The 25,214-nt window shown below is 43.7% G+C and overlaps 1 protein-coding gene across 6 annotated transcripts in view; it reads left to right on the forward strand.

Moving 5' to 3' along the window:
- The window catches only part of mob2a (MOB kinase activator 2a), a 54,685-nt gene that overhangs the window by 18,552 nt on the left and 10,919 nt on the right, over positions 1-25,214 (forward strand). The window contains exon 1 of one of the 6 annotated variants that reach the window (XM_079568211.1): positions 2,028-2,173. The exons of 2 other annotated variants lie outside the window; for them this stretch is intronic. In XM_079568211.1, coding sequence (XP_079424337.1) covers positions 2,136-2,173 — 38 coding nt within the window. In that variant the 5' untranslated portion in view covers positions 2,028-2,135. Of the gene's footprint in view, positions 1-2,027; positions 2,174-5,280; positions 5,890-18,574; positions 18,905-25,214 lie in introns of those variants that run through there. 3 more of the 6 variants (XM_079568208.1, XM_079568210.1, XM_079568209.1) reach the window with 3 other exon arrangements.

The following is a 25,214-nucleotide window of genomic DNA, read 5'->3' on the forward strand; positions in this document are numbered from 1 at the left end:
GTCTTCTCTTCACCCTCTTCTGATGGTTTAAACTCTTGAGGGAAGAGTTGCGAGAGCTCCACCTTCTTCTTGTTTACCCTAAGCCAGTTTCACTCATTAAACCATTATGAGCTTGGGCAAAACCAAGGATAAAACCAGATGATTACCTGACCATGAACACATGACCGTGAAGAAGCATCAACTCATGCCATCCATGTTGTCTCTCAAACGATTGCTCAGGCTTTCTTTCTTTTTCTTATGCTTTAAATCATGAGCATATCCACACTTTGTCCTCATCATCCTATATTCCCCTGAGGTTGTTGTGTAACTCTGCAGTCACTGATCCAGCAGCAGCAGCAGCAGCAGCAGCAGCAGCAGCAGCAGTGGGCCATTGATCAGCAGTTCTGGTGCCAGCCTGCTTTATTGTAATAAACGATCCCAGAGTCTCACACACACACTCACTGCACCACTCCACCACGAAGTACTGCCAAAGAGAGGGTAGTAATCAAATATATGTACTTTTTTTTTGGAAGAAATTGTACCTTTTAGGGAAGTTAAATCAAACGGCACTTTCTGTATTGAATTGAGATAATGTTATTTTAAAGTAACAGTATCTTACTCGATGATGACGACAAACTTGACATATGAAGTGAACTGCCCACCTCTGTGTAATGCTGAATAATACTTCACATACTTTATTCTCTCTCTAATCCTCAGGACTGTACAAAGGTTAATGAGATGCTGAATTGAGCACACACTCATAAGAGGAAAGACAAGTGGACAGGCTCCAGTACTGGAATTCAGTTTCCCCTCATGATGAAATGAAAACTATTAAAAATGCCTGCTATATTCTTCTCCAAGATCGCACTCCATTTAGCAGGGTACGCTCTATGTTGGTTAAAAAAGTGTGCTACCATAACAGGCATTTTCCAATTTAGGGGAACTTGCTGGTCAGTGGGTCACCGGTACATCTACATTTCCATATAAGCCTGAGTGAAGCATTTAGTAAAGGTCTAAATATTAGTCAAAGCCAAATTTTACTCAAGTGTAAGAGTTTCATTTATTTGTAGCAACATATAGAAACACACATGACAAGGAATTGCACCACAACAATAGCTAGATGAAAATAACAATAGATCAAATGAATTGCAGTAGCATACAAGTTTTTAACCTTTTAGATTTTGTCACTTTACCACAGTGTCACTTTGAGTTGAGTGAGGTAGGCTTTAAGTATGTTTGGAAATCCTCCTCAGAAGTACATAGATCAGTGGGCTAAATGTAATTAAACTTGAGTCATTTATCTCAGCGCGTGGTGAGGTTGTTTGTCCATTCGCAAAGACACAGTCGAGAAGAGTCCACGTGGATTATCATGGCATTAATGATTGGAGCCCTGTCGAAGCCCTATTCTTAGCCGCAAATCTGCCTCAGCCTCTCGGCGTTGACAGGAGGCTGCATAGGGTTTGCCGGGGTCTGGTTTGTGTTTAGCCTATGTAGAAATATAAATGTGTAAAAATAGCTCCGTGCGCGATAGGAAACGCAGCTGAAACCCGAGAACCTCTTTGGGACGAAAAAAAGAAGCTGGCTCGTGCAAGCATTTTTCATAACTGCACTTTATTATAGGGTCTTTTTTTGTGTGTGCGTGTGTGTATGACCACAATGGGGCGAGACAAAGCCAAACGAGCGAATGATGTGGAAAATATTGCAAGATAAGCTCAAGTTTCACGGAGAAGCAGAAACGTGGAGGTTTGCGTCAGCGCGCGCGTGAACACAAAGCCGCCGCTGCCTCGACCAGACTGTGCGTAAAGACAAAAAAAAAAGGAAAAACATTTTTTTTTTTTGTATTCATCCACTCGGCCAGACTCTGATAGCGCATGGCGTGAGACTGTACTTTTTTTTTTTTTTTGTCTGGAGATTCGTCAACCCTGCCCCGCGGAAAGAGACCGGAGAGGAGGGAGTGGGTCTGGGAAGAAGAAGAGGCGAAGGTGGAAATCTGCAAAGACAGAGCCACTCTCGCTTTATTGTTACGCGCTTGTTTGTTTGTTCGGCGGGGGGTGCGGAGAGCCTCCACTTTTTTTTGAGGGGCTTCGTCCGATTCCGTGGTCCGACGAAAAACGCCGTCAATTCTGGATTTCCTCATTCGCTTCCTTTCGTCCAGGATGAGGTTCAAACGGAACGGGTCGTACACGTTGAATAGGTAAGAAGACGGGGGGCTCCTGAAACTTGTCTGGGTGTCATCTGCACGGGAGGGGGCGCGCATTACTACATTAATCACTTTTTACTGGGCACCGTGTAGTCCGGTGGAGCCAATGGAGACAAATACGTTCTGATCTTGCACTTAACATTGCCCTATTAATACTTTTTCCCCCATTAAATCGTGGAAGCGTAAAGGCAAAACTGAAATATTGCTGTCTGAGTGAGTATGATTCTAACCTGTGTAACAATGAGGGCTGAGTGATGTCATCCCTAATCCTCAGGTTGCCTCTTTTATTCAGTGTGGAGCCCACGTGTGAGTGTCTATCAGGAGAAACCTGTCTGTCTCGCTCTGAGGGGGGGCCTTGCTCTCCCTCCTTTGTCCTCCCCCCTTCCCCAATGAAGCAATACGAAAATCTCCCTCTCAATCTCTGTCCTCCTCTTTCCACTCAAATGCCCCACTCTGCACTCCCATCACCCTTAGCAACTTTGTGCACATCCCCTGTTGCACTCCAGGGCTGCTATTCACACACCGGCATTGCTAAACCCGGTCACGACGAGCCGGGTCTTTCCCCTGTCCGGTGGTCCGACAACCCTCTTTTTTTCCAGCCCTCTTCATTGTGCTGTCTGTCTCACCAAGTCACAAGTTATTCCAGAAAAATACAGTCCTTGTTTCCCCCCCTCTCCTTTACGAATTGACCTACTATTAACGGACTTTGATTTCTGGCCTGCTTTTTGGTGATAAGGTTAAACATTTGAGGCAATGAGCTCACAAGACCTTGGTCATATTGTTGAAAGTGACAGTTGATATAATGTCTTTCGATACGCTTTTTTGGTTTTTTTGGCACTCCGCTTCCTCTTTTGCCTTGTCAAGAGCCACATGGCCTTCCACTGCACTCCACTCGCACAAAACCCACATCCTGAGTCTATAGTAATGCAGCACAAAGGAAACTAATGAGTGCCAAGCTCCAACACCCACTCCATCACGCAGCTGGAAATGTTATCAGCGAACAGCCTTCATCTTTTGTCCTTGACTTCTTAAATGTGCATGTTTGCATCATCACTGTAGTCGACTAATTGTCTAATAATATGGGTGTGTTATTAAGAAGTGAAAGTCAAAGCAGATGCAGCTCCACGTGACTGCTCTACTGTGGGGAGAGTAGAGCAGAGATGGAGGTGTTTGGGTGAGCAGGGAGAATGACGTCATTGGAGGTAGAAAGTGCTGCGCTGGGGCCAATGATGCAGTTTATCACTGTCACATCTTTGTCCACGAAGGAAAGTATCCAGCACGGAGATGTTGCTATGCTCTCAGATTTCTATTTTTCATCTTTGTGGCTAAAAGTTATAGGAAAGGGAGCGATTGACGTCATACTTTGAGTAAGAGAAGAATTATGCTTTGTGTGTGACTGTTTGCAGGCAGGTAAAAAGAAGAACTAGATATTTCCATTGAAAGTGGTTTTGTAGCATTTCATTCACTTATACGGTACTGCAATCTAGGGCTGCTCAATTATTGAAGAAATAATAATCACAATTATTTTAGTCATAATTGAAATCACCATTATTCAGACGATTATTTGTTGCTTTAAAAAAAAAAGGCTATCTTTATTTTATTTCAGAAAAGTACAAATGATTTCAAGCATGCCTCGATTAAGATGAGGTCTCTCTTTCACACCTGCCCCCTGCTGGCCAGCCCTCACACCTGCGCAAGCAAACTGAGCCTGATGACATCATCACACGGCGCTGTTTTTTTTTTTTTTAATGTCAGGCAAAAGCATGAGCCACGGCAAGTGAAATGTGAAGGGAAAAGAATCCCAGCGGCATGAAATAATGCTCATTTTGTTATCGTTTAGTGTAATAGTCGAAATCGTAATCGAATTTTGAGTAATTGCACAGCCCTGCTGCAATGTACAATGGGCTGTAGCTGCATCTTTGTTTTGCAAGCAAGTAGGTCTCCTAGTTGTTTTGTTTTATTTTTGGTTTTATAATAATAGATAACGGCAACGATATAAGTGCACGAAGAACATTGATTTGTGTCAAGTGTAGCTACTGTTTATTCTGTTTCATAGAATACCTTGGTTGTATCATTTCAGTTTTCTTATTTATTATTTAGGTTTATTTTCTTCTAAATACTACATACTTCTATTAAATTCCTGGAGAACATTGATTCCCCTTTTTAATGTGAATAGAACAGTTTCATTCTTTCCTTCATGCAAATGTGAAGTGAGAAATCTTGCTCATGGCTTAATATCACACTATTGGTATGTTTTTGTAAATTGACTCCACAGACCACATAGATCACTGGCGCCCCCCCTGCATGTATTACGTAACTGCAGCCTTCTGAAGGTGACTGTCACCTCGCCCCGGAGCCACTCCATCAGGCTGCAGTCCTTGCTCCTCTTTGGTCGCCCTGCTCTTCCTTCCTCTTCCACCTCTGCCTCTCACTGTCCGTTAATCTGAGCTGATGCCAAGTCCCCCGAAGAGATCTCCAGGTTTGATTACATGCGCGACATTGGCTGTACCGGACCGCCGCAGTCCTCCGCAGTCTGCGTGTGCGCGCCCCGATGCGTGGACGGTAGAACACGAGTGTAGTTATTGACCGGGGTGGAGAGTGCCGCGGCGATTGGTGGAGAAAAGGATGTAATGATGAGGCCCATAATTCACTGCGTGTCCTTCACCCGACTCACAACAAGCTCACGCTCTGCACTGATTGGCTAGTTTACTGCGGGCTCGTCTGCACATTAGCACCTCCCATTCTCTGCATCATTTTGTGTGAATGAAGAACCACATTGTGCGATATGACCTTTGTTATGAAAATAATTATTCCCTGAGAGACAAGCTTGGCAAGAAGCACTTGAATCCATATGGTTTGAAGATGTCACAGGAACACCATAACAGAAGAGTGTTTTCTAGAGATTGTGATGGTTCATTTTTTGCAATATCGACAATATTTCTCTGACATATAATATGCAGCAAAAGGGTACATCTTGTTCTCTCCGAACGTTACTCTTATCTCCCTCTCCACGTTCCAAAACATGACCAGGCACGCTGCGTGATTAACCTTTGGGAGTGGTTAGGCAGGATCTCGCTCCTAAGTCTGATTTAGCAAACAGGGCCGTGTTTGGTCTATGACTATGAGAGCTCGAGATGGCATGTTGTGATTACAGATGGCCAGAGATAGCAGCCCCTCCAGGACTTGTTTATATTCCTCCTCCTCCTCCTTCAGCCGCGGCTCTGTCCGTCTCCCCCTGCGGTCCTACCCTTCGCTGCGCTTCCCCCGGACCGTCAGCAGTTTGTTTATGACTCTGTTTGCCAAGCTAATCTTTCCCGCCTTTCAAGTGGAGGCCAGCGAGCGAACGGCAGAGTGAGGGAGGGAGCGATGTGGCAGGAGTGTGAAAGAGGCAGGCATTAGTTGGAAGGAGGGAGAGAGGGGGAAAACATGCTCAGAAGTGTTGCTCTGTTTATGGATTTTAGATTGCAAGTCGACGCTTGTGCGCGACAGTCCTCGGATGTGCGGAGCGGCGTGTGAAAAGTCGAGAGGCGAGTCTGTTTAGATGCGGTGCTGGGGCTGGGAGCTGCTGTCCTGCTGCACCTGTGGCCAAGTTTGGACATCAGGACTGAGGACGGACGCGGAGCACTGTCCCGGGCTGGACAGTCTTCACCCCTCCGCCTCCTCTGCATCCGGATGGGAGTCCTGGTGTGTTGTGACTGCTTCTTTTATAGGTACCTCTCTATCATGTGGATGCTGTTTCCTTTAGCCAACTTATGTGACACGCAAAAATATCTTTGCTTTGAATTGCTTAACTTGACGCTCACTGCACTTTCAAGCGTGTATTCCAGCATCAATTTTCAACAAAACGCGATGAAGAGACTCTACAAATAGAAATCTCAAACTGGGGCAGGGTTAACCTTACACTTAACTCTGCAGAGGGCGCTTCTGTTTCTTTTTGCTCGTTCATTCCTCCCGTGTTATGAAGCTGCGTACCGGTGGAGACATTCGAGGACAGCGGCGCCGTAGCGAGCTGACTTTCTGCTGTAGCCAGATGCAGACTCTCTTGACTTATAGGAGGGGGGGAGGAGGAGGAGGAGGAGGAGGAGGAGAAGCGGCGTGAAAAGGGAAGGAGTTGAGGACAGGGCGACAGTGATGGCCCATAGCCAGTCTTTTGGAGATGCTTGTTGTTAGTTAAGGAGTCGTCGTTGTGTTACTTGTGTGCGGGTGCAGCAGTCTGGACAGGTGCCAGCCCTTTAGTCCGGCTTGCCTAACTTTCCCCTTCTACATGCCCTTTTGGCTGGTCATTTGTTTGGACACTGTGTTCCCTCACAAGGATGCAGCTTGTCGCGTGTTCCCTTTCCCTTGTTTGTTTGGTTGCAGGACGTTGCGCTGAATAGACTTTGCTCCTCTTTCCGTTTGTTGCTCTTTTTTTAACTTCACTCTAACTCACTTGTGCTACTCGAATCTGCAGCCCCTCTTTTGTGGTCGCGGGGTTAGCCAGCCCGAGCTCCACTTTACTGCTGCATAAAGACTAAATTTAACTGTGGAGGTCTCAAGGGGCCGTTTTGATGGTGAGGGTAAAATTGTAGCTTTTTACATCTGCAATGAGTTATGATTCACCGACATTTAGAACTTTGCTTCACTCTATCTCTCCAACTTCACCAAAGAGCGTGTAATGCTATTTTTTCCACGTCATGATGAGGTAGGGGAGGGACCGGACAAAGCTAATTAAACCTCGTGGGCTGTTGTGTCTATTTTTAGCGTTCCCTTTCCCTTTGACGTTCCCGTGAGCCAATCAGATGGGCCCATCGTGATGTTATACGGCTTGACTGATGTGTGTTTTTGGGAGGCACACCCTGTCCATGCCAGGTCCTCATTGACCTCCAAGCCGTGCCGGTCCTCCCTTGTTCCCCTGGGCTCCGGTATTTGGGATTTCAACAGAATCATTGTGTGGGTTAGAAACAGCCCGCCAGCGCTCTGACAACACTCCATCAATTTTCATTTAGAGCGGATTGTGTGCCGGAGCAACTGTAACGGCCGTCAGCTTACACTTCTGATTACAGATGTGACGTCAAAGGAGGTCACATTCAAATGGTAAAAATGCCCTCTGTCAAATATGTATAAGCAGTTGTGTAGAGAGGCTGTCATCTTGGAAGGGCATGTAGGATTGTTTTGCATTAGTATACATCTCTGTTCCAAGTTATACTAGATACACAGTAAACATGTAAACATATTCACTGTTTCCCAGCTATGGCAGACACGGCTTCATTCACAGAACCAAGTCAGGCATTTCACCAAGGACTTTGAGGCAACTTAGAACCAGCTCAAACATTTTCCTGGAGGCCGATAAAAGGAAACCTTGATAACTGACAGTGCATTTTGAAATAATGCTTTGTCATTACTCTGGGGAGGAAATCATTTTGTTGCTTCATCTGCCAGGTGAGCAATAGAGGCGCTGTGGACACTTTAAAGTTTTAGATCTGTCAGGAAGTTGAGATGACGTTTTTTTTATTTATTTTTTGGTCAGTATTGTTTTGAATACAATATTCAGTTTTCTTTTCTTTTACAATGAAAAGCTCTTGTCTGACAGAAGAGGAGAGGTGTGTTTAGTTCTTGGTCAGTGTCCAGTCATGGTCACTGCTCTGATGAACCCTCTGTTTTCACTTGCACTCAGGGCTCTGCAGAGGGCAGACCTCACAGCCGTTGCATAACACATGCTGTGTTTGCTGCAGCCGCCGTCCTGCTGCTTCAGGCAGCAAAGAGATGGCCTTGCACTGAGCTCACCTCAGTCAGCACACAGTGCACACCAAATATATTCTGCACCTTTGTCGGTGAAGCAAACTTTACTGCACTCGCTGCATCATTTGTAATGTGTGTTAGTGCTGCGAGCCACTTTAAGTCCTGATCTCTTCAGAAACCCCTGAGGCTGTGAACAGGCTGTGAAGGTGTCAGGAGAAAATGGCACCACCGCAGCTTTTCTTCCTGTTCTTTAGAAACAAGAGGCCCATTTGAGGGACAGGAAGTGCCTGGGCGACTCACTTCCTGTTTGTGGAGTTTGTCCCAGGCCAGAGTGAGAAGGGGGAGTCTGGAGTAGTGTAATTGAATGGAGAAGGTGTGGGTTGGACTGAGAAGTACATACTATTATGTGAGTGATGTGTACTGCGCTCCAGTTGCCTTAGTGTTGCAAGGCCTTGTGTTTCTATGATCAGTTTTCTGATTCTGAATCTGTGGTTATTAGTTAGAATGACTGTGAGTGATCACACCTGGATGGAGCAGCTGGATTCTGTCTGTGTCGCTCAGCTCTGACTCGTGTACTTTCACTAATCATCAACTCCTCCTCTGTCCTGAGGTTCTGCTGATTTCAGCATGTTTGGAGGTGACGACATTTTATTTTGTGCAGAACTGTTATTATCTTGAATAGCTTGTCCTGGGGCTCTCTTGATTCTCTTAAAGCCACTGGAGTAAAAGTCATTGATGTATTGTTAGCTAAAAGTAAAGAACCTTTTTCTGTGCTAATATTTTACATTGTGAGAGTACTTTAACAGGTATTTGATATCTTACTTGCATAGTTATATTTCTCACGTTGCCTATCACTGGGATATGGCTCCATATAATCATCAGCGCTTCTTATTGAAAGCTCATTGTGTGGCTGCCGTATCAGGCCTATCACCCCGCCCTTTGTCTCACTGCTCCAAGAACATCTATTGATTTGACCTCCCCGTGTGTCCTGCTTATCCATTACCCTTTATTTTCCCGCCCTGACTTTGGCGGCAGCTGCTTCCGCCCACATCTTTCTCCTGCTCATTGTCACACCATCTGTAAGTGGCACTCTCTGCGTTTTGTTCAGTCACGACAGCCATTGGAAGTCGGAGCGTAACTTTCTCTGTGTTGTCGCACAGTGTGGATCGCACATCAGCTCATGACATGGTACAGGACGTGAGTGCGGTTTCTCTGTCATCTGGAGTATGCTCCTGGAGACAAAAACACCCAACAGCTTTGTTCGGGAATATCCATAACATGAGCTTGTTTTCTGCCCAGCCTTCCTCTTCCTTTACATTAGTGGATGATGCATCGTCTTTATTAAACTCTCTCCTCATACTGACAGTAATTGGACAAAGCTGGTTAGGGGTTAAATTGAGCGCACATATTCCAACAGGGAGCGTTTATTCTCATGTTTTCCACTAGCGCATTGATGGTTGTAATGCGTTTCACCTCTTTGCCCAAAAACTAGGCGTGACCACTTCCCACCACTTGACTCAGTCCAGCTATTAATCAAGCTCACACAATGGAACCGAGACTCCCAACACAAACAATCGATGGCGACGTCTTGTTAAGTCATTTAGCAGTGATTTGTTGATCCTCATGATTTACTCGGCTTTTCATGAGCTTTATGCGGACAGTGTCTTATTGTGCAAGGGCAGCGGAGATTACATGGGTTGCAGTCCAATCAAACATGAGCGGAGAACACAGTTGAGTTATGGATTATGTTTTCTGAGAAGCCCAGAAACGTGAGATCGAGTTATTAGACGTGACCAATGCAGAATGAGTACGTGCTCAAAGCAAGTAGAGGAGCAAACCAACTTGGGGCGGAAAAATATGTGTTTTTTTTGGACTGTGGTGAAGTGCAATCAGGCTCACTTTCACAAGTTTAGTCAGTGGTAGGGCTGATACCAGTACAATATCGAAAAAGAAGGTTTAGGTACTTTCGGTATGGAAAAAGTAAAAGTATCGAAGCAAGTACCGAAAAGAAATATAAAATCATTGTATTCAAGTTTTTATGTTGTTGGTCATCCAAATTTAAAGAAAAAAAAAGTGAAAGACAAGCAAAAAAAAAGAAAAAAAAGAAAATAGTGAGAAAAATTGGGTTAAATTTGGGAATAAATTGAGGAATTAAAAAATAATAATAAAGAGAATTAACGTGGAGAAAATGGGGGGGATGAAAAAATTGGAGGGTAAATTTGGGAAAAATTAGAACATTTTGGGAAAATTGGAAGGAAAAAAATGGCTTTTTTTAAGAGGGAAATATAGGGGGAAAATGTTAAAAATGGGAGAAAAAAATAAAGGTGTGGAATTTTTTTCCGCCCTTTTGTTGTTTCACCTGAAACAAATTATACAAATGTAAAAGAAATTAAATGGAAGGAAAAGGAATAAAATAACATTATTCATTTGTTTTATGGTTCTAAATGACAAATAATTTCGTATAGGTATTGAAAAAAGTATCTTTCAGGTATCTGTATCAAAAACAAAGTATTGTTAAAGTACCGATATCGAAAAAATTTAATGGTCCCCAACCCTAGTCCGTGGTAGATTTGCTTGTGGAGTAAGTATATTAAGATAAAAACTATAAATAAGACATTGTTAAAGCAATTTCAGCAATAGTACTCCATACATGGTTTCTGCAGTACTCGCTGAACCCAACAAGAGATTTGTTTTTCTTATGGCATCAATTTTTTTTATTTCAAGTCACTTCCATTATTCGACCCTCAAACAAACGTTTCTGATAAATATTGACATTGCATTATTAAAAACAATGAAAGTTGTACTTGGCGACTTTGCGCTCTGAGCCATAATACACTTGAATATTCACAGCATTTCCTCTTATTCTTCCAGGTTGGGACATGGTCAGTTTGTTCTGCGTAGTGCGGGTCAAAGACCAAAGAGGGGGCAGCGGCCATGGCAGAAAAACAAACCCCACCAGTTCTTGTTCGCTCGCATGCCAGACAGTCTAGCCAAGCTGAACTCCGTGTCCGCTGTTACAGGAAATGGCGCTTTTCTCCTGGGAACATGGGACCCTCGAACCCCGCGCTTTCATCTCGCTTCATCTGTTATTGTTTGTATGTCGCTGACTCGGAGAACGCAGAGGCACTGTTATGTAACGGATCTAAACACAGGCTAATGTGATTTGACTTCTTTAAGCGGTGAGCTGCTCTTATCGAAGGGTTAATTCCTTTTACTACAGTGAACATTATGTTTAGGCCATGAATCCAGGTGGGTGTTAAGATTCTCTCCATGCTCTAAATCTCATCTTTATTTGTCTAAAACTGTCAAAGTGAACGACATGCAACTCAGTGCAGGTTTGTTGTTCCATACGCGACCATAGGCAATGTTCACATTCACCCGTCTGAATGCTGCTGCTGCTGCTGCTGTGGTGGTTCATCTGTTCTGAGAGTTTGTCTAGGTTCCGTGCATTCCCCTCAGTAGGAAGTCTGTGACTAAATTGCCTTACTTAGGAGTTAATGGGCTGGATCGGGCCTGGCATGCACGGCCTAGAAGCCAAAAATGGCCATGCACAGTACCCCACACCCTGCCTGCTTGTTATCTCTGCATCATTTGCTCTAAGGACCCTCCAAAAGTCCCCACTGAGCACAAGCCAAATGCCCTTGCACAATCTTAAACTGTTTGGTTTATTTTTGTGGGAATAGTAATGGCTCAAGGTAGAAATAAGTGCTCTTTGCCACACCATTTCCAGGAATTAAGAAGCCGTATTTTGTTCCATACTAAAGTTTAAACTAGGAGCTTCAGTGCGAGCGCAAACTGGATTACGGTATTAGATGCAGTGTTCGAAGCTGTGCCCTAATTATTAAAGCCCTGTTCATTATATCCAGGTATCCATCCATCAGTTACCTGGACAGAGACAGTCCCTCCCTACTCTCTTGCTGCGTACTGTGTATCAGGCAGCATTTTATTCTCATGAAAGAAGTTCCATTCACACGTGTCCTGTGCCCACATATCCTGTACAAACACCTGAAAACCCTCTTCTTGAGTTGATCTCTGTATTCCATGACGTAGGTTCTCCTGTATCAAGCCCCCTCCTCTCATCTGTAAAGCTGGCGCACAGACTGGCCCTTGTGCTCCTGAGCAAACACACACTCATAATTGACCGCAGCTTCCCCCCCTCCCTTTCCTTTTGCACCTCTCTTTTGCGTCAGCAGCTCCCGGACTTTACCGCTCCCAGATCGAAACAAAACTTCACTATTTCTCCCGGTCTATTTTTAACAAATGCTTCTAAAGTTAATATTATTCCCGCATGGCAGTAGTGCCAAGCAGCTTATTAAGTTTTACGCTCTTTAAAAGGATACTGGCATCTATAAAATTCGTGTTCTGGTTCAAATAAACACATCTGAGCCTCCACGCCCCGTTATAAAACCTGCAGTGGAAAAGTTGAATGAAGAACCTTGTGGTGCTGAGAAGTTGTGTAATTTTATTACTGAATGTGCGTCAGAAAATCTGAAGTACTGGACGACATATTGCATTGCATCGTTCAGTGTTAAAGCTTTTGGAATTGAAACAAGACAACTGGACTTGAGAGAGCCGCCTGGATGACTGAGAATTGACACTGTTTCACTCCAGTATTAGCAATGGCAAAATAAATGGCTTCATCTCATTGTAATTTAGGCTGTTTCTACGGTATGGTCCTTGGTCATTACAGTACCTCAGTATACAACAATAATTAATCCATAAGTGATTTCACTCAGGTCCTGTGGTGGAATCTGCTGAGTTCTTCTTTTTGTTGCATAATGGCGCATGGCACTCAACTTTAGGGTGCCACCCACTATGCTGGAGTGTGAGCCAGAGTATCTATCCTTTACATCTTATTTGCTTTACCTAAATTCGTCCAAATAATCCTAGTTCTTTTAGAAAACACAAGGAGCTCCTTATATTTTAATCTGCTGAATTGATGTACAGCCCTTTTACTAGACCTGTGCCTCACCAGCAGGTGGCAATGTTTCTCTCCGACACTGCAGTGCATGAAGCGAGGAATGTCTCAAATCCCATCTGCTCTCTTGCCTTTCGCTGCTCTGCTAATCTGCAGGTAATGTTGTGGGATTCTTCAGATATGTTCAGAATTTTATCTGCAGCACAAAGTGTACACACAGCTCTGCCAGTTCAGCAAGTGCACATGTCCAACGCTCTGAGCCAAGGTTATCATACCCTTCCCAGGAAAAAGATACATTCTTTGGCCTCGTACGCTTCTGGGAGGACTGGCAGCCTTGAGGAAGCATTTGTTTCCTAGGCTCGAGCGCAAAACATTCTGCAGTGAGAGATGTGGTGTTGAATCCTCCTACTACTTCGCACATAATCTCGGTATGTTCACTTTAAGGCTGGGTGATATGGCTAAAAACACACACACACACACACACACTTATTTTTATATTTTTTCAGCATTGTCCGACTCCAAACAATGGGCTGCAGACCTACCGATGCAAAATCTCCATGCAGATCATTAAGATTGGCTCTAGATATGATCTCAGTGAATTTAAAACAAATAAACTGCAAGGCCCTAACACACTGGGCTAGTATTGGCGCCTCTCTCTCACATGTCTCATCTTGTTACCTTGAATTTGGCATAGACCACTTTCTCACACTGTCCTCTACTTGACAGAATCATGTGATAAATCTCCCAGCCTTGTGACCGACCCACAACTATTAGACGCACAAAACGCCTCATTACCGTTTCCCCTGCAGTAACGCAGACAAAGTGTCATTGTTCTGGACACCTGTGATCGTCATCCAGGGTCAGAGGTTTACTCCCTCACCTTCCCCCTCCAACGTGACCTTTGGGGCCACTGTTTCTTAACGGGGCCGACCTTATGTGGCTTGCCTTGGGTTCAGGTATGCTCTGCGTCTTCCACCGACAGGCAGGTGCTCCTCTGGCCAGGTGATGAATTATGGGATGTATGGCGACTCTCCCGTTTGCTGGAATGTAGGAGGGAGTGCGGCGGGCGGACCGGGCATGCAGCGACAATGTCCCGTAAAAAGATATTCAACCACTCCTGTTTCAGAACAATTATTTTTCTCACCGTGCCTGACTTTGTAGTAGAGTAAACTATTGACAGACAGACCCAAACTTGTTGTGTTTGGAGAGTCAAAATAGAAGAGTATTAGCGGGTCAAGGCCTAAACGTAATGATGTTCGCCTATAGAACGATCAGATGCATCCAGACCATTGACAAAGCATTCTTAAACTATTGTGCTTTTTCGGATGTAGCTACAGCTGTGCTCAAAGGTTTACATACATTTTTGGACTATTTTTCAAGGAATATGAAAGATAACACGCCCGTAGTTAGTGTTGGTTTGAAGCCATTTATGGTCAGACAACTGAGTTTGCTATTTTTAAATCATAATGAGAAAAGAAAGTACCAAAATGACCCTGATCAAAAGTTTACATACCCCAGTTTTTAATACTGTATTTCCCCCTTTAACATCAACTGCTTGGAGTCTTTTGTGGTAGTTGTGGATGAGGTTCTTTATTTTTTCTGATGGTAAAGCGGCCCATTCTTCTTGTCAAAAAGCCTCCAGTTCCTATAAGTTCCTGGGCTGTCTTTCATGAACTGCACGTTTGAGTTCTCCCCACAGTGGTTCAATGATATTGAGGTCATGAGACTGAGATGGTCACTAAGGGGACCTTCAATTAATTCTGCTGGAACCAGTGGCATCAGCGAACCACCTACGCCTATGAGGAAATTCTACCAGGGTATGTAAAACGTTTGAGCACAACTGTATTTTCATTCATGTACTACGAAGTAGAGCAGGTACTCCATAAGGTACTCCTAAGCCCCACTGCGGGCATCCTTGTTCGAAATGTATTTTAAAAACTCCCAAGCAAAACAAAACTTCCTCTCTGCTATTGTGGAGAAGAGGAGAAATCGAGTACAGGAGCTTTAACCTTTTCTCCTCTTTTCCAATTTTCGACATATTTGGACAACTCCTGTATCTTGAACATAGCGATGGTGATTTATCAGTGTTTGGCCATGACTGGTATTTCTCATCTCCGGTCTTCCAACATTGCTAAACCCTTCTCAACAGAACAGTTTCAACATGACTGATAATTTTCCCAAAAACATACTTTTCTACTTTGTCACCTTTCTTAAGCAAGAATTCAAAAGGTCTGTTGAAATCCAAACCAGCCCTGCTTTTCTGATCAGTTTGAATACCACAGATGGTGCATAGCGTTTCCCATGTCATGTTTCATCTCAGGTTTAATATTTTTGTGTGAAAGATATTCTTGACCTCCTCGTCACAGTCCCATACTTTAGTTTTGACCATTTCCTAGTTCGCACTTTGCTGTTACTCTGAGCTGCTCTTTGTTTGAGCAGGCGGTGTGTGCTTGGATGGCAGTGGCATGTCTTTGCACGCTGCCCGTCCCCTTCAGGAATGCACTGTTATGAAGAAGATGAAGTCAACAAGAAAACCAGGAAGGCAATAAAAAAGGGAAAGCCCTGTCCAAGAAACAAAGGCAGCACAGCTGACAAATTTAATGATCCTTAGTGTGAAGTCCTTTGTCTAACAGAGGTCATATTTATTCATAATTGTGATGAAAAAATGCACTTTTCCCCCCATCTTTTAAAGCCTTTTTTAAAGCTTCTTTTAAATATGACTATTTCCCGTCAAAAGTGGAAACTACAATGTGATCTCTAACCTTTAGAGAGTTGTGGGACAGGTCAGTGGGTTCAGTACGACCAGTCTCCCCGGGTCTATAGAAACTTGTGCAGACCTTCACAGTGTGCTGTTATCACTGGCTAAGACCTTACCTAAACACACTCGCCCCAAAGCTCCGGACTACTACGCTGTCGACTTCTCTTTGAACTCCATTGGGCAGCCTAAGTGTCAGTCTGTTTTTTCCTGCCCTGTGATTGGCTGCAGCCTTTCTGCAGAGACAGACTCACTCAGCGACTGCCAGGCCCGAAGGCGCATCTGCTGTGGCCGCTGGTGAGTCATGTAGTGCCCTGGGATTTTTGTTATTTTTGTCTCAAATAGGTGGAATTCAGAACCAACCTGTCTGGCCAGTGCAGGTCAAACTGACACCCCTCACCCATCATGCTCTTCTCATATCTCTAAAGTGAAAATAGATTTTTTTCAAGCCTCACATTTTAACTTTATCTTTTGGGAGTTTCTTAAAAACTTCTTCCTCATAGGTTTAGAAGTTAGACGTAGGATGCTCTGATGCAATTCTAACGTTTGCATTTTTTACCACTGACTTTTTGTTTCCATGTTACTATCTTCTGCCCTGATCAGTGTCTTTTAATAACACTGTGCTTTTGTTACTACTTCAGAATCAGACGTCACTCACTGTAACAATACCATGACGTCACTCCTCTCTACTCTTTTACTTCCTGCTTCGGTCAGTCTTGATTACCTGGTCTTCATCCAAGTAGCCAAAGAAAAGGATGATGACACTTTTAGTTCTTATTCACAACTATATTTAGGGTGTTATTATGTAAGTCTAAAGTATGCCTCACCCTTTTGACAAATTGACGATTAGAACTTACAAGAGTATGTATGAACTGTGAGCGAGGGCGGGTTAAAAGTCAGTCAAATTCTTAATATTTTCTATTGAAGACACATGGTAATGCTGATACAATATAAAGTAAAGTACGATTTTATTTTTTCTCATTGATCAATCGCGACTTTAAATTTCACAATCAAATATGACTTTCTTTTACTAATATGGTTCTTGTACACATTTCAAAATAGACAAACAAATGACAGCTTTCCACTATGAAACCATTTCACTCAGAACTGTTTTCACTTTCCTCTCAAAAAGTCTAAAGCGTGAGCTGTCGCTGCCACAGGAGGCTGTAATCCGGTCCATTAAAAGCCCCATGCTGATTGCTTAGACAGATTTGATTCAAATTGGATAAAGCTGCTGCACAGCTCCACGATGATGCTGTGTCTTATCTTTGCAGATGAAGGTGACGCTAACACTGGCACAGGGGAATAACAAACCTCTGTCCTCCAGATAAAGGAATGTGGCCGTTGATTTTCGTCCATGTCAGATGTTGCATAACTTCTCGATGATAGGTCTGGGCTTTATGCACGGTTTCTTTTTCACCTGTTGGCCAGAAGTGAGACCATCTTTCCTTAGAACCAAGTGCACTTATAGCTAAAGAACCCTCTACTCTGTATTCTGTAACCCCATCGAAGTCGTTAAAATACTTAGTACTTACTTAGCATATCCGAGCAAACTCCACTGATTCTCTCCGTGCCAGGATCTAGTTTAAAATGTAATTCATGGAAACTCGCAGCAGCACAGGATGCCACTATGGGCCAGACACTTGCCACACACGGGCTATCGTCATACACTTTAGTTAGCTAATTTTACAAGTCGCAGTCATGCAAATTGGCTTAATAAGATTGGTTTCACTTGGCAAAGCAATCAGTCTATCTGCCAGACTTCTCACCTGTAAAAGTTTTCTTTTCCCCCCCAGCCCTAACTCATTTGTACATCACAGTGCCACCGCCCCTCCCTCCTCTGTTCTCTGTGCTCCGTGTTATATTTAGCACTAAAGGAAAAATTGGCTGGTCGACGTCACTGCCCAGTCTTCGCTACACCTCATAACTTACAGCAGGACCCAGTCAGAACCTCTAGCCTAAGCCCCGCCCCCTGTGAGTGAGGCTGAGGAGCTGCATGATGAACACGCAGAAGAGGCCTTTGATTATTCTCTGTGGGTCACACTGCGGTGGCTTTTCAGACTCTTCTCGCTCTTCTTGAGAATGCTTTCCGACTCCGACCCTCACACGCTTACACAAACATGTTTCTTTTTCATCTCTGTAGTATGAGCTTCCACGTACATCATCATCTGCAGTGTACCATTCATTATCAGACCATACAGCACCAAACCATCTGTCCCAATGTGGTTCAGATAGTTGTGTCTGGAGAGGAAGGCTTTCAAAAAACTGCAAGACGGGAGTGAGGAGTAACCGCAGGAGATAAATGTGTGAAAGAGAAGGGCTTTGTCGACAGGCAGTAATTATAGGGAGGAAGGGTGAGAGATTATACTTTGTTCCAATAGTTTCCATATTTTTCATGGAATCTGTTACTTTCAGGATTGAGTTTTTTTTGTAGACCAAGGTGCTTAGTCATCTGTTCAGGTTTAATACACCGATCTTGCAGAGAGGGGTTTATTTTTCCCTTGTAATCAATAATGTACCCAAATATAAAGATCTAAACACAGAAATTCCTCGGAGCGTGCTTATCAAACAGACTTTCAATGCTTTTTTACTGGTTCCTCCGCTTTCACACAGTCATGTTCACACTCGCCTGAGCAGGGCCGGCCCATCACCGTCCAGGTGAAGTTCAGAATCGACAAGAGGAATGCTGACACACATTCCCAGCGTGTGTGGATCCACAAAGCGAGCACAATTTCTCTCACTGCTGCGCGTTTTGCATTGTTAAAATCGTTCCTTATGTCAATCATGGGAAAGGAAGTTTCCAAAGACAATAGGATGATTGTCTCCGTCTGGAAGAAATGTGTTACAAATATGTTATAAAAAAAGTGTCTACCTCACAGTCAAGGCCAGTTCATCTTGTAAACATTTATATCACTTTTATTTCACCGTAAACTCCACTGCCCACCTGTTGCTACATTCTAACTACCTTTGTAAACCACGTCCACATGGGCAGACTCTGGCGTCATGTGACCACGCCCTGTCCGCGCGCTCCCCCTCCTCTAATTGGTTGGAAGCTCGGTTTGCAGGCGGGCCTTGCGTTCACGCTCCACAAGTTTTTCTCCTCCGTGCGCTGGGTCTGACTTTTCAGACACTTGGAACAACGTGCGCGTGGATGAGACAGAGAGACGCGTGAGAATCCAAAGGAGAAGCTTTACTTGCGCAATTCCTTCATGCTTTAAGATATGGTCGGAGACTTTTGCTCTTTTTCCGGGGACAAGACAGAAATGCACTCGCAGAGAAACCCGAACAGACTAAGTTGCAAAATGGTGCTACAAGCGGTGGGAAAAGTACTAAGGTAAATACTTATTCTCGTATCAATCACGTAAACTTTAACACCTGCCTGAATGTGTCCTGATGTCCGTTTTGTCGAACTGGGAAAACCCACAGCTCCACGTTGTTCGATGGTAATAACAACTTTACGCGCACGCGCCATCCAAAAGTAGCCGATTCAAGTAAAACCTTTTATTTGCGCCAAAGTAACAGTCTTTTAAAACGGCAATTTCCACTGTTGAATATAGGACGTGAGTCAATCTGTTGTGGTAGGCCTATTAACCCGGTTACCCGTGCGTTATACCAGTTTTACCAGTCGGATTATGCAAATTAAGACAGGTAGGCTAATATCGTGAGCTCTGAAAACCAACGTCAGAATCGCCTTGGTTGTCTCTGGATCGTTTTTACCAATAGGCCGCAGCTCTATCGAAAAAACAAACAAACAAAAAAATCGTTATAGCCTAAATATAGCCTACGTTTTATTTGTCGTCCCATCAAAGCGTGCGTAAATAGGTCTACTAAATAAAATGCGTTTAGCGAAGATGGGTCGAACTTGGAGCTCTACGTCGCCAGTGTTTCTCAGGTAAAGACATCTATTTTAGTCTATAGATTTGTCACTCAGCGACTATATAATTCTCTGTCTGCAATGTGAACATACATTATCATTTTGACAGCTTTAAGCGGTCTGTACTAACTTATCAGCGGCATGACACAGTGCGTGCAATACTTGGAATAAATGTATGACCTAGATAGGAGTGTAAATACAGTGTTTCTCCCACAAACAAGGGGCCCCAGTCACTGCCCGGACCTCGTGGAGAATCGATCATGCGCAGGGAAGAAAAAAAAAAATCAAACGTGCCACAGCAGTTGTAAATAAACTTAACCTGGTTTGTGTTTGAGAGTTCAGCTCATGAGAAGAGAATGAGTGTGTTCCTTTAGGGGACAGACTGCTATCTATCTGTGCCTTTGGTGAAGTTTCCCCTTACCTTTCAAGTCACGGGACAGGTGTCTTTTTAAAGCAGCCCAGAGGCACCGGCTCCGCATACCCCTATTGTCTTTTAAAGTTGACTGGAGAAGAAGAGTTTCCACTATAAGGGTGCCACCAGAATGATTTTGTTTACAGTGTTATGTCTAGGGCCACAGTTTGGCAGGTGGTGACAAGTTAGTCCTGTTTTATAGAACTATGAAATGCCCCGCAGCTCTCCGCCTTTACTTTATTAGCTGTGGAGGTGGGACTGTGGCGTTTTACATGCGTGTCAGCTCAGAGTGAAGCTGAAAGGAATCAGTTCATCAAATTTAACAAGGATCCTTATTACGTTTAGACAAGGGGGTGCACCCATTGGAATGCTGCTTTTGGAATCGATACTGAAATGTACTTTATTGCTTGTTTTTTTTTTTTTATGCTGGTGTTCAGTGGCTGTATTTAAATTGTTAAATGTGGTAATCCTGCATGTTTAGTTGGTACGTCTTTGCAAGATCTAAAAACATTTGCCCCTCACTTACTGATGCAAAAGGTATTGCTTCACTGGACTGGTAGTTTCAGCACTCAAACTGAACTCGTAACTTCCTAATGACAGCTGGTAACTAATACTCATTGGGCGTTCCCATCCGTATTGCGCAACAGTTAGTAATATATAATATATGTATAATAGAAGTTTTATGTTTACCACATAATGTGTAAAAAGTCATGTGTCCAAAGTTTATAAACCAAATGCAATTTGACATTTATCAGTGTATTTATCTGTGTAACTTTTACCTCTGTATCTATTGCTCAAAAACAAAGGACTGCATGATAAAAATGCTTCCAACACAAGTATTGAGTATTGCGATACTTGATAAAGTATCGACACTTGCAGTGCAAAGTATTGCGATTCGATCCACTTTGTCCCAGCCCTCAGTGCCAGGGAAGGAGCAGTGCAAATGTTTTGTGTGGGTTGTCCATTATATAGATTATTTGTAGTTTAATAAATATAACCCCAATGCTGTGTTATGCAAAATAAGTGTAAAAGGCCAAATAAAACTTACGGTTTTGAAGTCACCCTGTCCTACATTTCTGTGCAAAGTCTCCCCTCACCGCCCCCTTCCTCTGTAACACGTGTGCGTTGTGATGGTGATGAGCTTCCATTATAACAGTGGCAGGGGGTCCTTAGTTGCTCCCCAGGCCTTAGAGCTTCTGAATAGGGCTTTAGCGCAGAATGACAAGGGAAGTCGGACTCAAAGGTGAAGTGTGCTAGTACAGGGTCAGTGGCTGAGTTGGCCCAGTGTCTGTACGTTTGCATGTTTAGGCCTGCTCCTCGGTGACGCCACTCTCCTTTACTCATTTACAGTGGAGCTGCATAAGCCCCCGCTGATGTTTACTGGTCAAGTGGTGGCAGCTGGGTTGTCTTTGTTTTTTTCTCTCTTATCTTTTCAACCCAGGACCAAAACAAACGTGTGTTTAAATTTGACACAAGGTTCAGGAACACCGTCTAACGAAGCAGCCAACTTTAGCACTCCCAAGTCCTGCTTTAGTTTAGTGCAGTTTTACTCACTGCGGTTAAGCTGCTCTGTGCGCTGTCTGTCTTTCCTCTTTACTTTGTGGTTTTTCGGAGAGGAGCCCACTGGCTGTGTTCAATTTTAAATGTAAAAATAGATCTGTGGGTTGAGCTGAAGGGAAAGGGATCTTCCACACCAATATAGTGTTGACCGTCGTTTCTTTCACCTCTTCTTTTTTGCTGATGGTTGTTATCTATTGCTGTTATTTTACAACTTAATTTTACAGCATGGGAACTTTCAGACTTCTTTGTAAGACGTGTGGTCAGTTTAGATGACTCCTTTCCCTTCCACTATATCGAGCAAGTCAACACTCTGAGCTTTTAACCACCTTAGGTTTTTTTTTGTTAGGGAAATAACTCCATAAATTGGTGCCTGTTCAGCCTCCCTTCTCTGCACTCAAGACGCCAGCCCGCACTTCGGTGTACACCAAATCACTCTCTTCCTTTACGCGTTAAGTTTAGTTTTTTAACAGCTTCTCTGGCCCCTGAAGGTAAAGTAATAGCAAAAGCCTGAATGCAGCATAATACAGAACCTTAAAGCTATTATTATTGTCTAAATATTGTTATCTCGGCACGTTCCTATCATCATTATAATGTGTTTGTTTACCTCAGTAACAGAACTGTGATGTAAACTCCAGGTGTGTCTTTGCACCTTAGCGTACTCCTCTGTCCATAAAGATAATGCATTATCTTAACGTTATTTGCTAGCGCGCCCTATTCATTCTTCAGCATATTTTGGCTTCATCACTCACCGTCAGAATCCGACGAGACAAGTTGTTTCTCTTCTCACTTTACAATTGGTTGGGCAGATTGCATTAACCTCCTCCACGTGACAATGGCTACATTCCTTTCTGCCTCGACGCACAGTAGAAGCAGCAGCTGTACAGTATAGAGCTCTGCATGAGCCAGCAGCTTAGGGAAACTCATTAAGTGCTGTTAGAAGCGCTCTCATTTAGGGAATCACATCAGCCCCAAGGACCGTGCACCGTGAAGAGGTGCATACTACATACGCCTACCACAAAATACCAAAATAATAGTTAAAGGGTCTTAACCATGCTGTTTTTAGGCATTTACAACTACTAATTCTATAAAAGATGCTGCACCCAGACCGAGTCAAGGGGCACTATCATCACATTAGGATTTTTCAGTCACATCCAAGTAAGGACATGACATTCTGGGTTGAGCAAATTTGGAAGTTTTTGGACAAGCGCCTGTTCATATCTCGAAGTGCAAACTTGGGCAAATCTCCTGCATTGCTGTGTAATGACAGAGGGATTAAATTGAAGCAGGATTTGAGGCTTGCAAACGTGCCATAAGTTTATTCTGGAGTTTTCATATCTGTGTAAAATGATACAATTTTTCGTTGCCAGATCATATCTTAATGAGTTTAAGTTTGGAGTTTAGCCGTTGCTAGTGCATCACGGAGAATCAATGGCACTACGTTTCGATTATGTATCTATCTCTTCTTGTAGTAAAGTGGTTAAAATGCCAGTATTCTCTCCAATGATGCTGCTCCTGGACTTGTTTTAAAGGAGCACTGCCAACTTGAAACATATTGATGATTTGGGGGAAGCAATATGCATCACATAAACATAGTGTGTCCCATTCAGACCCGACTTGCTGCGTCTGAACTCTCACTGTGTTCTGTGAAGCCACAGGACTCGTGACGCAGCTGTCGTGACCAGCTGGGTTCGACCCTGAACACTGAATTCAAGTGTGCGCTGTTGTGTAGGAGCAAAGGTAGTGAGTGAAGGCGGCTGGTGACGGGGGGGGGGGGGGGAGGAGGAGGAGGAGTGGGGCAGTGAAAAGTGAAAGGCCCGAGTGAGAGGAGCCAACTGACGGGCCGCAGCAGCTGTCAGTCCAGTGTCTCCTCCGCTCTGGGCAAACCGTCACCGGGCTGTACAAGGTCTTTGACTTTTATTACGCACCAACGACCATCTTCCCGTGTGTCGCACTTCACCTTCTGCACCACTTAAAGGCCGTCCCATTTGGAGAGACTCTTCCACGAGGCTGGCATGGGCAGATACCGAGCGATGAACTGGATTGTGGTGCAGTCATGGTAGGCTGGGATTAGGTACCCGCAAAATAAAATGGAATCACGGTTCAATACATTTTTTAGTCTTCGAATCTTTATTTGATTCAAAATTCACTGATCTCCATCTTTCATGTCTCGCCGGCTGTCCAGGAATGATGTGCATCTCTCGCACAAAAAGTAAAGCGATTTATAATTAGCCTTGTGCGTACTTGCACTCGTACACTTCTATACCGCTTGATCAATATTTTCCGTCTGTTAAGTCAGCATATCCTTATCACAGATTGTTTCCTGGATGTGTTAAGGTCAGGTGGATCACTTTCAGTTTTAGTCCAACAAAGACGTCAAAGACCTGATCTGTTGCAATTGCAAAGCTATTGTTTATTAATCCGAATAAACACTTTAAAGAGATATTTCAGGATTTTTGACATATTTCCTAGTTATCCAGAGCGTTCTTGATTTCTCAATTTTTTAAATTATTTCTTTTATTCATGAAGTCCTTATATTTGAAGAGGTTAGTGGTGCTAGTGCTAGGCTAGTGCATGTCTATGGTAACTAGTAGCCTGCATTAAAAACCGTCTGACCCAAGCACAGTGCACCTGAGGCAAATCACATATAACACCAGACTACCGATATAAATGTCTGTGTTGACTGAACATTTTTTTTTAATATCACCATTTTGCATTTAAAATAACTTATATTTGAGCAGCATCAGCTTCCTGGTTGTAAACTACTCAACGGTGGAGTGATCTGCAGGGTAACTGATCTACAGTAGTTTGTTAACTTGCGGCCGGCGTTACTACACGTGGAATTCAAGAAGCTTTCTACAAATCAGATGGACATGCACTAGCCTAACACCTCTAAACTCTTCAAATATAAGGACTGCATGCAGAAAAAAATCTCCAGAAATCAGTAACTCTCTGGATAACTAGGAAATGAGGCCCTATGTTAAAAATCTTTAAATATCCCTTTAAGATCCTGTACTGTCACTTGAAATAATGTATATCTAGAAACAACCCCTATGACTTCATATGTCATAATGGCAATAACATGGTAATCTGCACAGGAAAGATTTGGCAGGATCAGAAAAAGTGTGATGAAGGTGTCCAAACTGAATTTCATGGATTCGCCATATCAGGATGTTTATCGGAGTGTGGCCTGGCGTTTTGAGTGCGAAAGACATGTGCTAAAGGAATGAAACAAAGCAACAAAACAAACGATTCTCCTAATGTTGCAGCTCAAACTGGCCTCTGCCCCAGACTACCACTTGTGCTTGTGTGGTGCTGGTGCCAGGGAGACTGAGACGGTCCTCCTGCTGCAGAGACGTGAGCCCGAGCTTCCCCTCTGCCCCGGCCCCGTGCCCTCATCTGGAGCGCAGAACGAGGCTCTGCTCCTTTTATGGCAAAGAGTGGCCTTCCCCACAACAGACAAAGCGCAGACCATCTCCGAGCGCAGCCTCACACAGGAAGTTTTCTTTATCCTAAAATAAACTCCACTTTTTTTTTTTTTTTACCTCTCCTGACCACATGAATTTTCCAAGATGACGCGTGCGTAAAGTGATGGAGGAGAAACGGCTTTGTTGCACTGACTTGACTCTTTTGAGGTTAGAGAACAGGTTTCCAAATGCTATACCTAAAGATTACTCTTTTTTTTCCCACACTTAAGCCCTCTCACATGACGGCGCTTTCAGCTCGTGTCACCAAACCACATGAATCGCACTCAGAGGCTGACGAGGGGAGACAGACAGAGAAAATGTTTTAAGTTTATGA

The sequence above is a fragment of the Gobius niger genome (genome assembly GCF_951799975.1).
Source record: "Gobius niger genome assembly, chromosome: 12".
NCBI classification, from domain to species: Eukaryota; Metazoa; Chordata; class Actinopteri; order Gobiiformes; family Gobiidae; genus Gobius; species Gobius niger.